We start from the raw sequence: 18,151 nt of genomic DNA on the forward strand, positions 1-18,151 counted from the left end.
TCTATCATCATTTGTTTCTTTGTAATGCAAATGACTAAAACTATATATGTTTCTAACACATTTTAGGGAGCAACCAGATGTAACAGAACATAAGGTTACTGTTGATCTTAGAAGCATTCTGTCAATGTGTATACATGGAGCAATGGCAAGGGTTAGGGATGCAGAAAATAATGGTTACCGTACAACACAAAGGATTTCGTTATTATTACTCCTTTTGCAAAACAGTGCCTCAAATGGTTTGTTCATTTTCACTTAAATTACTTCATATATATTTTCAATTTTCAGTCTTAGGTCAACGTCATAGGATTAGTTTTAGAGACCGTCTAAAAAATTCACAATCCGCGAAATCAAAATGTGAGTCTGTTCAAAACTTTGATTCTAAGACTTTGCTCTAGTCACACCATGTATCAGCAATTATATTTAAGATAAATTTTCAAAATTGCATAGAAATCAGTAATGTTTGTAAAATGTAACTGTCGTTTGCATGTTATCCAATCCACAAACAAGTGATGAATTTTGAAGAATGCGTCTGTTCTCATCAGTGAACTATTAACTTAATTCTGTGACTGATTGAAATCCTAGATTCTAAACTACTGTTAAATATTATAACTGATAGAAACAAAGTTAACAAACTTAGTAGACAAAATGTATCAGCATACATTAATCTTTTTCGATGCTAGTATCGCTACTGTTGATATAAAAATTGAAATGGTCAATTTGCTTTATACGAAATATAGATGCTATGTCGTTCTTGCATGGATTGAGCGTGCAGATTTCACGCCTGTTGGAAGATAAGGAGAAAAATACGTCCAATCCGCAAACAAGTGATAATTGGTTGGCGAAGAAAGCTGCTTCACAAGACGTTATCCAAAAAACAGGAACGTTGCGGTAAGAGTACCATTTAGTTCAAATCTCATTTCGGTCTTCCGTCTCCATCAAAAGCTAAAAGATCGTCATATGACCTACAGTTGTATCAGTATGACGTTAAATCAAACAAAGAAACCTAAACCAATTCAACTGGGAACATACTATATAAATTGGCGAAGTAATTGAACATTTTAACGTGGTCTATTGGCTTTTATTTATTTGACAAATTTTGCTTAATATATCATTTTATTAAGAATTTATACTATTTCTATTCGTGCTTTCAAAAAAAAATGAAATACTTGTATATAGGCTGTTTTTCAGTACTCTGGATTTCACCAAACATGGTCAACATCACAAATTAAGTTCAATATACTAGGCTTCATTTTATCAATTTAAACCAAATCATACTGAAATTTGCTTTGTTAGTTATTTGCTTACCCTGACTACTAAAACTAATCGGAAAAGACAGAGTAGAAGAGAATCGTATGCTCGCAGTTATTCTTATGGTCTAACAAAAAACAATACACAAACTAACTGGAAAGAAGTGTTTAGTACATAGTAATGTTCGTAACGTATCCAAACAATAACATGCACCATCATTCTTCAACTCCTGCGATGAATACTTGTGTTAAATGTTAAATTAAAAACTGATAAATATGTATATGCTCTTAGAAAACCCCTAACAAAATGGGTTAAAACTCATACGGTAACATTATTGTAAACGAAGAACAATTATAAACGCTAGTATGTATGTTTCAAATTGATTAAGATATGTTGAAGCGACTAGTTTAAAGCAAGTCATCTCAGTATTTATTAAAAGTACTTTTTGTGAAAGAGTCCATTTATGCTAAATTTTGGTTAAATGAGTAAAAGGACTGAGAAGCATTTACAATTACGAGCAAAATCAAAATTCTTCATGGTTTTATACAATTTGTTGTATCTTACATCTAATTTTACTTTATATTGTGATATCTCATCGTATGAATATATTTTATATCAAACTTGTGCAAACAATGATATTCATATTTATAATCATAACCCTGAGTGTGTAGCTAACTGTATCAAAGTACACAGTCTGAAAAAATAATTAAAATATCATTTCCTGAAAAAGAGTTATTTGAGCTGAAAAAAATGATCCTGGGTAAATTATTTGGAAAAAAAGAAGACGACTCTGCTAAGACTTTATATCAGGCTTATGTGACTATTGACGTATAACCTCAAGCAAACCATGCACTTTTTACCTTTAGCCATGAAAATAGCATGCATAATTACAACAAGTATAAGCAGTCTGAAAAGAAAAACTATGTAAAGATCAAATCAGTTAATGTCCTTGGGAAAATTTGACATTTTTTGTAGTGAAATGTGTCAACAAAACAGACGATTTGTTTTGAAAACGTCAAAACCCACAGAATTTCACAAGGTAAAATATGTTGAAAAAACTACTGCTGGAAAGAGAACAATCTCCGCTACCCATATGCGTCAAAGTATTGGAATAATATCTAGAAATATGAGAAAATCAAAGGAAACAATTTCATGACTGTTAGATGCATGGCTGTTTTATCCTACATAGCATTTAACATAGACTCCATTGAATCGACATAACATGGACAGGATTATGATTGATAAACAATTTCTCTGTATAATCAGGTGGTTTCCCTTGTGTAAAGTGTCCTTAGGGTAAGTCTTTATATGAAATCGCATCATCTCTGTTAGTAGCACACAGTACTTGCATTACGAAACATCCAGTCATAGGCTGATTGAGTTAACGGGTTAAATCTCTACAGCAAACCTGACGCGTGGTTCTTTGGACAAGAAATTGGTGTTTGTCAGGTTTTAGAGCGCAGAGACTAACCAACACCATGTTAACTCGTCTATTGTTTTCCACAAGTTAATTTTGCGTTATACTGTTCTTCTTCTTGAATTCATTTAAGATAAATACTGGTACATATAGATTTTACGATAATATAGCACACCCACTTAACTCAGTAAGGAGAACGCAGATCTAGGGATCGTGTGGCCATGAGTTCAGTCCACGGGCAAAGGCGTTAAGTTATCCAGGGCTCTTGACATTGTGTCTGAAATCATTCGTACTTCACCTCTGATACAATGAGAAGTTGAGAAGTTGGTAGACAGTTGTAGAGAAGTTGGTCTGGTCCAGAAATACTTGTTAGATTATGTAACTGAGCTTCTTTTGGAAAACGGCACTAAAATGATCAAGGAAAATATAAAAGATATATCATACAAATGCTGTATAAATACAAAAGAGATATAACTGGATTGTATCTCGTTATTTGACATTACTACTATCCTGCCACGTTCATGACTGGTATTGACTCGTATTATATTTTAAGCCAAATCCGCCCCCTTCATGACAGAGCAGTTTCTCGCAATAAAAGGTAAATATTTCTACTCCAAAACAATTCTCGGTGCAAATTTTTATTCGAAATATATTGTATACCTTAGGGCTATATCAAGCCTACTCGGTTTGCTTCTCAATATTAAAAGGCAAACATGTGACCATGAAAGTGCTTTCATGACGAAATGGACCTGTTCACCACTAAATGAACGTAGTTAGTAAGTAACGACCACAACCACAAATCAAGAATAAATTTGCCAACTTTAAGTTGTCTGTAAAGTTAAATCAAATCTTCAGCTCCTACCATTCCACGAGTTTTAATATTTGATACAATGCTTGTAAAAATTAAAAACATTGTGAGGACACTCACCTTTGTTGACATTTTTCTCGCGACATGTCCCAGCTTGGAAGTTGGGACAGAACGATTTACCGTATACCTCTGAAATTTCCCAGGCATGTATTATATTTAACTCTTTAACCCTTTGAACTATTTTTAAATAACTTTGCTACAAATTTTAATTACAATTAGTCGACATTTAAAGCGTTACTTTCAGTTATGTGGATTTAAAGTAATATCGTACATTGAAAAAAAATGTCGTATGGCAATATTACCTGTCTGTAGGTGTTTTCTTTTTCAAAGAATTTTGCACATTTATAAGACGGTATGCACAACGTAACTTTCAGGAAACTATGTTAATTCAAGGTCATTGTCATTAAGTAAGAAAATGTCAAAGGGCAATATTACGCGTCCGCTTTTATCTTTTCTATTCCTGAAATAATTGTCCCCGCCTTTTTTCGAAGAAAAGAGGGACATAGAAATAGGCTGCGTCCTTCCGTCCGTCCTTCCGTTACACTTCGTGTCTGGTCCATACCTCTGCTATCCATCAAGGGATTTTGAATTAACTTGGCATAAATGTTCCCAATAATGAGACAACTTGTCATAAGCAAGACCCAGATCCCTAGCTCCAAGGTCAAGGTCACACTTAGAGGTCTAAGGTTAACAGAGTCTGTTTCTTGTGATTTTTTGATTTTTTTTGTCTTGTCTGTAACTTTTTTAAGCATTGGTTTATATTAGAATAACTTGGCATATATATTCACCATTTCAAGACATTGTGTCATGTACAAAGGTCAAGGTCACAGGCACCCAAGTTAACTTCTTTTTTTGTAGATGAAATTACTTCCCTCTGATATGATATATTTCGTTATATTTTTTTTATTTTTCCTTACCAATTTAAAAATAAAATCAAAATACAGATATAAACATTTGAAAGCATTCATCAATTATAGATTTCCAGACATTTTCAACCTTCAGAATGTCTTCATGAATTATATGATCTATAGTTTTGATTTATATACATTGTTAGTATGTTGCCCTATTACCTATTGTATTGGCATGCATAGGCGGGGGACGTTGGTAACTCTGTTACAATTTCTTGTTCTTAAAACATTTGTCACACATCTTCCAGCCATACCGTTTAATTAATCAGCATTAATGTTCAGCAAATTGTTATGATATGTAGAATCATGTGGTCCATACTTATTTAAAGGTAAGGCTATATGATAAGTTCGAAAACTTGCATGACGTTTTACCCTCTATTACTAATTTCAAATTTTGAGCATAATGGGGCGGGGTGCAGAATACAACTTAAAATCATCAAGTTGGGTTAAGGGAAACGTGGTTTTAAGATAAGATATCGAAGAGACAATATTGTGTGATGCTTTCCTTGAATTGTCATTGGATAAATTAGCGTAAATATTTCATATAGAGAGTAAACATAAACATCTATAAGATTCCATTTGCGGGTAATGTCAAACAGAGCTTTTTGTGTCAAAGATGCAAAGTGCTGGTCAGGTGGTTTCTTTTGTGTAGTATTGAAGGTTTAGAGAAAATATTTGTTAATATTGTTTTTTAGTGAAAATATCTTATTCATTTTATTTTGGCTTTAATGACTGATCAGTTTGAATAAGTTGCCCCTCAATTTACCGTGACACTCTCATCAAAGGGTGTATTATACTGACAAAATAAATCCGTTTATGTTTAGTTTCTTTCTACAACACCTCACAGGAACACATACTTTGTTTAAAGGGATATATTTTCCCTTTGCAGTGATCCATGCAGAGCATCAATCAGCAAACACTGCCACTACTTTCTTTGTGACAAAATAGAAGATAAGCTATTTATGGTTATTTTTCTTTTTAAAGTCGAGCTTGCCTTCAAGTTTTTGGATCTGTCATAACGCCTATATTGAGTGGCTTGATAGCTTTCCTGGATACTAATCAAAACCTCAACATTTTGCAAATGGAAGAATTGACATGGCAGTACATCTTATGGCTGACAGTGCTAAAAACAGAAGACGCCATTCCATTATCGGTAATATGCTTGCTTGTTATGTCAAAAGTTTGTGTAAAACGTCTTCAGCGTTATGAAAAATTATGTAAAGGTTTTTTTATAAACAGGATGAGCGCGACTTCTTTTAAACATAAATACAAATCAAATTGGAAGTAAAACTGTGTGCCTATGCTAATACTGGTTTTGCAATTCTAGTACCGGGATATGTTCCAAGACGGTAACTCAAAAACACAACGTGAGTTTCATGTAATCTGCACGGGTTCAAATGGGAAAACTTTTCAGAGCAAAATGCCATTTTCTTGGGTGATTTGTCAAAAGATTGAAGAAGTCCTGCGACGCAAGCCAACACTCTCGGACATAGCAAATGGTATACCTTCCCTTTTCAGTCATGTGAGATTAAAAGCATACATATATAAGCTGTAAACATATTTAAATTTTCTTCCTAGATTGTAATGTAAATCTTTTACTTCATACATCTGAATACAGACATGATTATGGGAAACATATTTTTAGTTTCTTTAAGGCCAGATGCGATTTGTTTCAGTGGCTGAAATATTTGCTGAAACTCCGATAGGATCAACACTTGAATGCGTACCACAAGAACATATTGAGGAAATGGTTGACTTTTACATTCACGATTTCATTCACATGGAATATACCTTTGAGAAACCCAAAGAATTTATAGTAAGTGTATACTTTGAAAATAGGTGGATAATATCGATTGTATATTTAAATTGAAACATTACGGACTAAGAATTTGTCAACTTACTGTAAAAATCGTTGTTGTATCTAGTTAACTTCATGTTGTCAAAATGGAAAAAAATGTTTAGGTTTAACAAATTGAAAACCTTGGAGAAACATTTTGATATAAGATCAGTGGTTTAGTCTGGCAGCTTAACGTGTATATATGCTTTGAATGGCGAAAATGATTTATGATTATTTTGTCGACAAATATATCTCTATGATATTGTAATATGAACAGTGAAATAATAAATTCATGGACACAAACTAAATTGCCTTACGTTTTCAAGGGAAAATGTTGGCAGCAAATGTTAATTTGGTAATCATTTATTTGTATTAATTGTACAAATGAACGTTATACAACATAAGTCAATACATTATTGGTTCAATTTGAATACAGGTGTATACTGCCAGATATCACAAATTATTTTTATTGTAGAATAAACTGTGTTTCTGTCTGAGTTCTAGACCAGAAAACAAATATGTTCCATAATGTTGATATCTACATGTGTTATACAAAAACTCGAGTCTGATTATTTTCATTAAGGTTGTATGCGAGTTTCTAAAAGCTAAAACGCTTGAACGGGCTGGAAAAAAATCAGTTACCCTGACAGATGTTCATCTAGCATATAGGGATATTTCTGACAGCCTCAAATACTTCAGAGAAATCAATCACACATGGGATCAATGCAGCAAAGTCATCAAAGATTCTGTTGTCAAATCACTACAGACAACTGATATTGTAAGTATATATTGTGCAGAAGAACACAATGTCGTCTTCACAAAATGTGTCGTTATCAAACTTGTCAAGACTGACTTTACCCTATAGCTCTACGATTAAAGTGGACTAACATATAAACTTGTCAAGACTGACTTTATCCTAAAGTGATTTAACACATTTAACGTTATGTAAGGATATTTATGAGGCCATCAGAGGAACTCACGTAATACAAACAGGATGCCTTTCAATTTTCTCAGAACAAATCATCCCAATTGAACTGAGTATGTTTTGGCCGATGTTATACGTATAGAATAAATTTACTGTTTAATCATTAACTGTTCACAAATGTTTACACATTCATGTTCAGAAACGCATTGAACTCCCTTTCCAAGTTGTAAATGCTTTCGATGTTCTTTTTTTATATTTAACTTGTTTGATGTTTTTGATCATGGCGTATTTTCAATATAAGTTATATCTATTTTGAATATATACAGTACTGAACTTTTGATTGTAAAATATGAAACAATTGCATGTAAATGTTATCTCTTGAAGCGTTTCAGTACTTCGTTAAGTAATGTTGTACATTTCAGACAATCAAAGCCTTGTATTTAATGATAGAAGATATCTCAAGAAAAACAGAAGACGAATATGACTTGGCAGAACAAGCAGGAAGGGAAGAATGGCTGAACAATGTACATCGTTGTAGACATATTATTCAGCAAACACTAGCCCACTGCCTAAAAGAAAAGGAACAGACAGAAATTGAAAAGAACAATTTGCTTCATATCAGGTCATACAAACCTTAGCGAAGAAACGTTTTTGTTAATATTAACTACTTGTTCACAGCAAACCGTTCTGTTTGTTATTAAGACGAGCAACTTATGTGCTTTGGTCAACTAATCAAAACCGCTGTTTGAATGATTAATATATGTCTGAAATTCCAAGCGTGTTTACAGTCAGTTTATTAAAAGATACGAATACATATTTTTGCAGTGGGAGAACGAGAAAAATGCAATTACTTCACATGAAGATCGTTCACGACTGTTAAATTTAATGAGTACATGATATACATATATTTTAGTCCTTCATCACTCTTCCGGCCGTGTTAATGCGGGCGCAGATTCTGTCTAGTCTTCATCTTAATTTAATATTTGTTTTATTTTATTATTCATTAGATTCAATACAGGTATTTATCTGCATGAACGAATATGTAATGAATATGCATGATACGTTGGTAGTAAAATTGCATTTGCTTTTAATATGCTAAACCGTATTCAATATGAAAGAAGAAAATCACATTTTTGTACTGCTTTGACAAACTGTGTTTACAAATATATCACTTTTTAAAGAAAAACGACATCAATATTATTTCGGCTTGTATGGAAGAGTATTTAAGATATATTAGACCCAAATTTTATATCTGGAAACATGAGAACGTACTACACATTATACTATTTGTTAATATAAAATTAAGTTTATGTGCAATTAACATTTAAAATGGTACACACTGTATACACGTAAAGCTTAACACAGTATAAATGTGTACAGCCACTTAAAAACTGGAAGTTTTCTTTCTAACAATCGTCTGTACTGCATGACATTTAATTATGAATGTAGCTCTATAAACATCTATAAACTTAATAAATTTATATTTACAGTAAATTTATTTCTTTAGTACAGTTAAATACATTAATAAAGGTGAAATGGTTTAGTGAACGATGACCATTGGATATCGTTAAATCGAGTATTTAGCATTTGATTTTATTATGTGTTTTGTTATAAAATGTTCCACATAGGTTAAAACTTTTACCAGTTATTTTTCTTTTACAATCAGATCAATGTGGAATCGTGTTGTTGTGTTACAACTGTTTTTAGAAGATGTTTGCACTGCAAATGGTGAAGAACGAATAACTGTTGAAATCAGCATGGCACTATGGGAGGTGAACACTTACTTTATTGTTACCCATCTGTCGATTTCTAAAAGCTCACCTATTTGTTCTGTTAGTGTATACCTATCCATGTATGGAACACGTATAAAAGTTTTATATAAAACTTACAATTTGTTACAATGGCGACTATTTAGCCTTTAATTATATCACTTCGGACAGTAAAAATGATTGTTAATCCCCAAGCATTCACTAAATGAATTTTGCTTTTGTGTTTTATTTGATGTTATTAATTATGTAAGCTTAGAAGAAAAACAGGAGTAACTACTTATGTCGACACAAATTACAAGCACGGAAATTGACCTTAGTTGCTACATCTTATCACTTCAGCAATACAAATGAGTTCAATTTTCAAAAATCAGCATATCAAGTAAAGAACAAAATAACTTCTTGAATTAATGATGATACCCAAGGGTATAGTTTCAACAGTAACAACATCACAAGGCGTATAATTAAACTATACTTCTTGGATTAAAATCAATTTACGTCACTTTTATTTTTCATTGTATACATGTAAAGTTAGGTACCAACAAAATTAATTGATGGAATAGTGATCTTAAATATTACCCATTTTTCATCGATTTATTTTGATTTCGTATCATAAATGTTCTCACGGAATAGTATACTATTAAGAAAATTTGAAACCATGTGTAACTGAGTATTTTGGTCTGTTTCATTATTTTTCTCGAATCCGCAGTTAGTAGCGGTTTCTCTGACTCAATTTATATAATTTTATTAATCAATTTATGTAATTTTGTTTTGTGTCATAAACAAGAATAACCTTGATAAAAAACAAAATAACTAAGTTTAAAAACTGAACCATAGGATAGTAAAATAGAAAAAAGTGAAACTTACCCAAATTTGACAACTTGAAAATCCACTTGAAGTTGATTCGTAACACGTTGCTGGGTCACGAAATAATTGATTTTCAATACACGTGACGTTCCATGGGTATAATATGGTTAAAGCCATTAAAAATGCATGTAGCAAAAAGAAAATACGTTTGTTTTACATGCACACGTAAGAAGAAAATGTGTTTCTCTAGTGGCTGCTCCACTCTATTTCGATGTTACATTAAAACAAACAATATCCTCTATTTACTACATTTTGCTAATAATTTTCCTATTTATATAAAACGATAATCGTTATCGGACGGCAACGTGGCACAATCGGTAAACACGTCAGCTTTTACATGTGATTGCATATATACATGAATATAGCTGTAGGTTCAGGTCAGTTTTATACCAGATCTCGTCCAAAGAATCTTCTATTTCTTCAAAAATGCTGTTTTTGAGTAACTATTACAATGTACATTACAGCATGAAAAATAATATATTATTACAAAATCGTTTTGATTTTGTGGTACTCTGATACAAAGTTTTAAACGTTAGATACTATGTATACTTCAAGAACAGAATCATTCGATATGTTTTCCACGTAAACTAAAAACTAGTTATTGACATTTATAACTATTACAACCTTCAGTTTAAACGACCTGTTTTATTTTTCTATTTTCAGTCTCTTGATGAGGAAGATGATATGAAAAACATTGAAACCCTTGAGAAACTTGAAAAGTTCTTGACCGCTTGTTATGAAACAGCAAAAGCAGAATATGTTAGGTAGAAAATGGTATTTTAACAATAATGTTATGTGATTTGGAATAATCATATGTTTTGCTTCACAACATGTTATTTTTTTAAGTACTTGAACTTTCTCATCTCCTCTCCAGTCCTGTAGCGAAAGATTATCTATCAATGTCCGTCTGTCTTTCGATTTATTTCCATATCACTGATGTAGAAATAAGTGGCTGAACTATGAGAAGAATGTATCTTGATTTATAAGATATCTTGTACTGAAAGGCGAGCGATGGAGCACGAGCTTAACTTAGGTTGATTTTGTATAAGGTATATTGGGATGACTGTAAACTTTGACATTTGAGTATCTTAGTTTTGTTATCTGGTCGAACCATTTTGTTGTTGTGCGACGGATAACTTGCGTACTTTTAATCGCCTTATGAATTTTATGATTATGTAGGTATTTCCGTGATCTATTCTAAGCAATTTGTGGCACGTTATCTGTCTTTCGTTTTTCACAGAGACTATGTTCGATAAATTTGTGTTTCCCCGACTTTTTCCGGCAGGCATGCTGATTTTGGTCTTGACGTTTCTCTATCTGTCTGCTCTATATCTTTCGAACCCCTGTGAAGATGTTAAGATAACTTGCCACAAATGTTAAACAAACTATGATGAGGTTCATGGTATATGTTGCATGGATGTAAATTTTCATCTCTGTGTCTTCTTGGGAGGTTCACAAATGACTTTACTCTGCTGTTATTCATAATGGGACAATGTGCAAAACGCAACTTTCATTCAGGATAGTGTTTATTCAAGGTAAATGTCGAACGGCGAGATCATGGGTCAGAACGATATTTCGCTCTGTATTTCTATCCAATGTAATAATGGTTAAAGAAAGCTGTTACTAAAGTGAACATAATGCATTGCATCAACTGTTCGTTTTGTACTAGGTTTCCCTCTATGTCGTTCCTAGAATCGCAATTTGTTTGTGATTTCACATTTGGTTTTAACTATCAAAGTTACCAAAAGAAGACACAGTGATAGGAGTGAAGAAGAGATAATTACTTAGAACAAAAATACTTATAATTCATTAGTCCCCTACCGGTGGAACACCGGAGTGGACTACAGGATTGTCCTCCGTCCGCACGTCTGTCCGTCCGCAAATCTGAATCCTGCAATTACTCAACAATTATTCAAGCTTGGTTCATAAAACTTGATATGTAAAAAGGGAGCAACATGTAGTTTATGCACGTATATGACTTATGCTTGTAGATCAAAGGCCAAGGTCACTATTGAATGTCAAGTAAAATTGTTTCTGTCCCATTACTTTTAAATGCATTGATGGATTATCTCAGTGGTAAACACAAACGTTCCCCATTATGAGACAATGTGTCAACACCTGATCTATGCTTGTCGGTTAAAGGTCAAGGTAACTGTTTTAGGTCAAGTAAAAATTTGTTTCTGACCCATAACTTTTAATTGCATTGAAGAATTTTTTATTACTACACAGAAATGTTCCACATGATTGGTGTCGCACACATGATCCATGGTTGTCGCTCAAAGGACTAGGTCACTATTGAAGGTCTAGTAAAATTGTTTCCGTTCCATAACTTTCATGTGGATTGAAGGATTACATTAGTACTGCACACAAATTTTCTCTATGATGAGACAATGTGTCGCGTACATGATCTATGCTTGTCGGTCAAGGTCACTATTGAAATTTAAATATGTTTTGTTTGTTTCTTAGCTCCTAAATGCCTTGAAGCAATTCTAGTCTTAACACTGTTGACAACAACCACAAGGGACGAGCACTAACAAAATTTTATATCGGTAGGAGACTTCTGTAATGCCACTGCAATACGCGGTCACTTGTTTTTTTAGTTTTGAACAGTTTTCTTTCGGACGGTCGCTATCCATGCAACTACCTTTATTAACGCAAAGACTGATGGCGATGAGAGAAAATGCGGATATTTATATCTTACATAGGTCTAGACATTGATAACAAGAATTAATATGTTTTGTATAATGGGAGTGGTAATGAAAAATATATTAATGTTTAAGTGATGCTAGATTGGAACCACTATGTTTCTGTCGTCTGATATTCAATTCGTTCCGAAATAGATAAGGACTACTTTTGCTCCACGTAAGGGAACTTACCTATTACAAAATGCAATGATAGGTTTTAATGAAAGGCAGATTGAAGTACTTAGTCTAGCTGTATCTTAAAATTTGTAGAAATATCTCCTTTTTAGTTCACCTGAGCACGAAGTGCTCAAAGGTGAGCTTTTGTGATCGCCCTGTGTCAGTCGTCCGTCCGTCGTCAACAATTTGACTGTTAACACTCTGGAGGTCACAATTTTAGCCCAATCTTAATTAAACTTGGTCAGAATGTTACCCTCAATAGGTTTCTTGGACTAGTTCGATATTGGGTCATCTGGGGTCAAAAACTAGGTCACCAGGTCAAATAAAAGGGTAAGCTTGTTAACACACAAGAGGTCACAATTTTGGCCCAATCTTAATGAAACCTGGTCAGAATGTTACTCTCAATTAAATATTGGACGAGTTTGATATTGGGTTATCTGGGGTCAAAAACTAGGTCACCAGGTCAAATCAAAGGGAAAGCTTGTTAACGCTCTAGAGGTCACAATTTTGGTCCAATCTTAATGAAACTTGGTCAGAATGTTACTCTTAATTAAATCTTGGACGAGTTTTATATTGGGTCATCTGGGGTCAAAAACTAGGACACCAGGTCAAATCAAAGGAAAAGCTTGTTAACACTCTAGAGGTCACAATTTTTGCCCAATCTTAATGAAACTTGCTCAGAATGTTACCCTTGATAAAGTCATGGACGAGTTTGATATTGGGTCATCTGGGGTCAAAAACTAGGTCACCAGGTCAAATCGAAGGAAAAGCTTGTTAACACTCAAGAGGCCACATTTATGACTGTATCTCATGAATCCTGGTCAGAATGTTAATCTTGATGGTCTCAAGATCCAGTTTGAATCTGGTTCATGTAGGATCAAAAACTAGGTCACCAGGTCAAATCAAAGGAAAAGCTAGTTAAAACTGTAGAGGCCACAATTATGACCATATCTTAATGAAACTTGGTCAGAATGTTAATCTTGATGATTTATAGGTCAAGTTTTAATCTGGGTCAGGTGAGGTGAAAAACTAGGTTACTAGGTCAAATCAAAGGAAAAGCTTGTTAACACTCAAGAGGCCGCATTTATATTTTATCTTCATGAAACTTAGTCAGAATGTTAATCTTGATGATCTTTAGGTCAAGTTCAAATCTGGGTCATGTTGGGTCAAAAATTAGGTCACCGGGTCAAATCAGAGGAAAAGCTAGTTAACATTTTAGAGACCACATTTAAGGCCATATCTTAATGAAACTAGGTCAGAATGTTAATCTTGATGACCTTTAGGTCAGTAGGTCAGGTGAGCTATACAGGGCCTTCATGGCCCTCTTGTTTCTTTTGTTTTAACAATACTTTTCAAAAGAACTTTAACTGAAAATTTCGTGTAACGTTTTATAATGATAAGATGACACAAAGCACTGGAAATTCATTCTCATCAATCAAAGGTTCGTCAAAATCGCGAGACGAACCTCTGATTTATTTATTTCGTTTATCTGGTGAGCATGCGCACTCCTAATAACTACCGAGAAAGGATTCAGCCAATCAGTGTTGGCCATTATTCGGCACGCCGAATTGACAATTTAAACAATATCCTGGCAAAAAAACTTGCTCACAAGGAATTAAGGCGATACTGCATGACTGCGATTAATAAAGATAAATTTCTCTAATCGATGTTCAGAAATATACCTCAAGAAATAAGGATATTCTTTGTAATTTGATGTCGATATTGAAAAGGACGCGGTCACGCTTTTCACGGCCGATTTTGATTGGTTCGCGATGATTGCTGCGAAACGTCGCTGATTGGCTGAAGAGTTTTACCTATAATGTTACCAGCCTAGAAAATATCAGCAAAATGTGCCAGAGGTTCATCTAGAGAACCATGGTAAACCTTTGGTATGCGAGAATGTAGAAAATTATACAGAGAGTAACAGATTATAAAAATGTATATACTAACACTTTCTCTTAATTTTGAACTTATGTCAAAACATTACATACATGTATATATTTATCAAACAAATTTGATAAAGCAATAAAAATTTCTTTAATCTAGTAATTTATATCTATGAAGTTGGGCTTATAGACACAAGGCATATGTCCATTTTTATCTCGTTCTTCAAGGTTTGTCACACACTGACTGTTTTATTGTTATAGTAAAGCGGAAAAATGCAGTAAATGTGAAACAGCTTTGCATCATGACCGAAAACGTTTGCACTGTGGACACACAATTTGTGAATGTTGCCTCCAAGAACTTTTGTCTTTGAAAAAAGGACAACAGACATGTTTCACGTGCAAGCAACAGTTACCAGATGGATGGGAGAATTTAGAAAAAAGTGTTGAAACGTGAGTACTTGTAACGCTGAGTAAGTCAGTATATATTCATTTTAAACATCATTTACGTTTGAATTGAAATTTTATCAAAATACACTTGACTGCATTTTCTATGAGTTTTATTAGAAAGCAAATTTATACTTATAAACCTACTATATTCTTGTTGTCGCAATATGTTCTACATTTAAAATAGACAATGCATACATCTATTTGATTTGGTTGCCTGCTAACTTGTTGAAGCGGAACGTTTCGCTTTAGAATTTGTTTTTAACTACAGGGACACACCAGACAGACTTCAAGACTATCAAAAAAGGTGCAACACATTTTTCATGGATGTAGTGTCTCAGCTATGTTTTTCCGAGGGACAAGCGCCATCTGAAAAAGTTGTTGACAGACTGATGAACTATTCATTACAATACAGCAATGGAGCAGAGAATGTTGCTACTGGAGTGGACCCTGATGATGCCTTTAAAGCATTTATTCTTAAACATCTTATAAGGATAAAGTAAGTTTTTATAATAAGACCTGCACTGTAACATAGACACTTTTAACTAACGAGAAGTGACCATTACTTTTGAACATGGGGTATTTCAGGTTAGGTGTTGTGCACTATTACAACAGCTGGGTTCGATTCACACAAAACCGGGTTATTCCGAACACGTGATCGGTACACCGAAATGCGCCGTTATGTTTCGATCGGACTATTCGGCATGTCCCGCTTGTGTAGTGAATCGATGCGCGCGCAACTAGCCCGACTAAAACGATTACAAATGAGGCGAAATTGGTGTACTGGGTGTTAAGGTACATTCTATAGCCAAAATATCGACATTTTAGTGCTTGTCTTTACAACCATTTTGCGAATTTTTACTGAAGAATTACATAATTTGATGAATGAAATGCCTATTGAAAATGATTTAGCTCTCCTTCGAAGTATATATCTTGAAAAAAATGCCAACTTGTACCCGAAAATCCGGACAGAAGACAGAAAAAAAATATTTTTAGGCGGTCATATTTTTTCAAAATCGACAGCTGCTACATTCAAGCATTATTCTGCCTAAAATTGTGACCAAAACGTACCTAGATAATATATCTACTTCCTGCGAGCAATCAATTTTTAAATAAATTTGATGAAAGTGCCTTTTATAGTCGATATTTCAGAAAATTTTTTATTTTCTCTTTTTTTTTGAGAATCACATTAAAACTTTTTTGGAGATAAACATGCGTTCTAGAAAAAAAATCCAAAAATTATTAAAAGGGCAAACCAAAAAAAGTCAATGTGTCAATTTTTTTTTTTGAAACGGTTGCGTCACAAAGTAATTACAGAATAAAATGAAATTTTTAGCTATTTTTTCACACAAAAATGTTTGTGCTAGAAATTATAGGTGAGCACAGGCCCTTTTTTATTTCGGGTTTTTCGGCGCTTAACGTGAAAACAGTAAAGAAAAGGTTTCACGAACTTAAATTTATGCTTAAATTTATCATACTTTATGATATAATTATAATTCACGATAATATGCAATGGAAGTAACTGAAAAAATTTTGGACTATTTCCTTGGGAAGTTTACGGGGACTTCCTGTCAAAAGCCTCCCTCGTGTTTACATTTTTGAAGGTCAGTTGTTCTGGGACTGGAACAAGGGTAAGTGCAAAAGTTATATTGATTTAAAAAATTTAATTATTTGCAACGAGTTCAAAGTAAGGTTGATTATCTTCGCCCTTTTTTTAAGATCTGAGAATGATTTGCCTATTTTGGGGGGAAACTAGCATATGCTGCTTGTATCACTGCCACCTTAGATTATCTTTAATCCATGGTAATTACAACAAATCATTTAGATCTTAAAAAAGAGTCGAGCAAAATTTAACGCCGTTTAAAATAGTATCGTCAAATAGAAAAATAGATCATGTCAAGAAAAAAAAACGTTATGTTCTGTTTGTTCGAACTGCTAACTGAACATAGACTCTGATTTATCCCTTAAATATGTTGATCGGACGGCTGAATCATCCGGCAAAAAACATCATATTTTTAAAAAACATTAAAGAATAAGGTCTACTGTCTTTTATCCGTCATGTGTTTGTTTCAGATGAATGAATACCAGCCCTGAAACAATGTTTTTGCAAACTTTTTGAACCATGCTGGGCGTTCCATTGCATTTTTGTTAAAAAGGAATAATATTCGACCAACAGTCAGCTAGGTAAATTAGGTTTAAATATATTTCACAATATTTCGTAAAAAAAAACAATGTCTATAAAAAAGGCCAAAAAAGGCCCCTTGCAAGCTGACAAGGTCAAGGGTCTAAAAAAAGTGATCATGCACCAAAAATACAACAAATTTAAACTTACAAAATGGAAGAAATAACATCAGTAGGCCTATATTACAGCAAGTTTTTTTTTAAAAAATTTGTATCTAACATTTTTTTTACAGGGCATGATGAATTGTTCAACTTCGAAAAAACAATTTGTGCTGAGACCTACAAATCAGCATAAAAAAAATGAAACTACATGAGTTTTTAGATACTTTTTAATCCACATTGTCAAGATTTATAAAATTGTTTTCCTTTTTAGGGGGGTTTTCAAAAAATGTGCTTTTTTTTTTTTTCACCTTACTTTAATTCATTCAGTTTTAAAAAGTGTTTTGGGGAAAATCTACCCAAAATCAATTTTTCAAGAAAGGTGAAATTTTCAGTGAATGCTCAAGCATTTTTAAAAGTTATGTTAAATTATATGATTAGCAAATTTTTGTCCTCTGCACCAAAAGTGTGACTTTTTGATGAAAAAATAGTTTTAAAATGTGTTTTACTTTTTTAAACCAAATTTAATTGTTACGCTTTGGCTTTTCTTAAAGAAATTAAACTTGCACTTTAAAACAAAATGTTTCCCTTTTCCCTTAACTACATTTTTTCTTCCAAAATTATGTTTTGAGGGAAAACCCCTTCAAAAAAAAAAATAGTGATAAAATTTAAAATTTGAAACTAAAATTTCAAACCCCTTACTTTCTTAAGTCAAAATTTTTTTTAAAAGATCTTTACCTTACGCTTTGAAACCACCTTTGATTTTTTTGTTTTTAAATAAAACTTTTCAGAATCTTGTTAAAAGTCTATACACCCAAAAATGTCCCTTGTATTTTCTTTAAAA

At 33.1% G+C, this 18,151-nt stretch overlaps 1 protein-coding gene across 1 annotated transcript in view; it reads left to right on the forward strand.

Annotated features, from left to right (window-relative positions):
- Positions 1 to 18,151, forward strand: part of LOC128552479 (E3 ubiquitin-protein ligase rnf213-alpha-like) — a gene marked incomplete at its 5' end in the record, with an annotated part of 75,085 nt that overhangs the window by 18,258 nt on the left and 38,676 nt on the right. Inside the window, 11 exon segments of the mRNA XM_053533520.1 lie at positions 67 to 236; positions 738 to 888; positions 5,426 to 5,594; positions 5,769 to 5,940; positions 6,118 to 6,257; positions 6,862 to 7,056; positions 7,626 to 7,825; positions 8,870 to 8,975; positions 10,500 to 10,600; positions 14,845 to 15,033; positions 15,299 to 15,526. Coding sequence (XP_053389495.1) covers positions 67 to 236; positions 738 to 888; positions 5,426 to 5,594; positions 5,769 to 5,940; positions 6,118 to 6,257; positions 6,862 to 7,056; positions 7,626 to 7,825; positions 8,870 to 8,975; positions 10,500 to 10,600; positions 14,845 to 15,033; positions 15,299 to 15,526 — 1,821 coding nt within the window.

This window comes from Mercenaria mercenaria, unplaced genomic scaffold (assembly GCF_021730395.1).
Source record: "Mercenaria mercenaria strain notata unplaced genomic scaffold, MADL_Memer_1 contig_2834, whole genome shotgun sequence".
Taxonomy (NCBI): domain Eukaryota; kingdom Metazoa; phylum Mollusca; class Bivalvia; order Venerida; family Veneridae; genus Mercenaria; species Mercenaria mercenaria.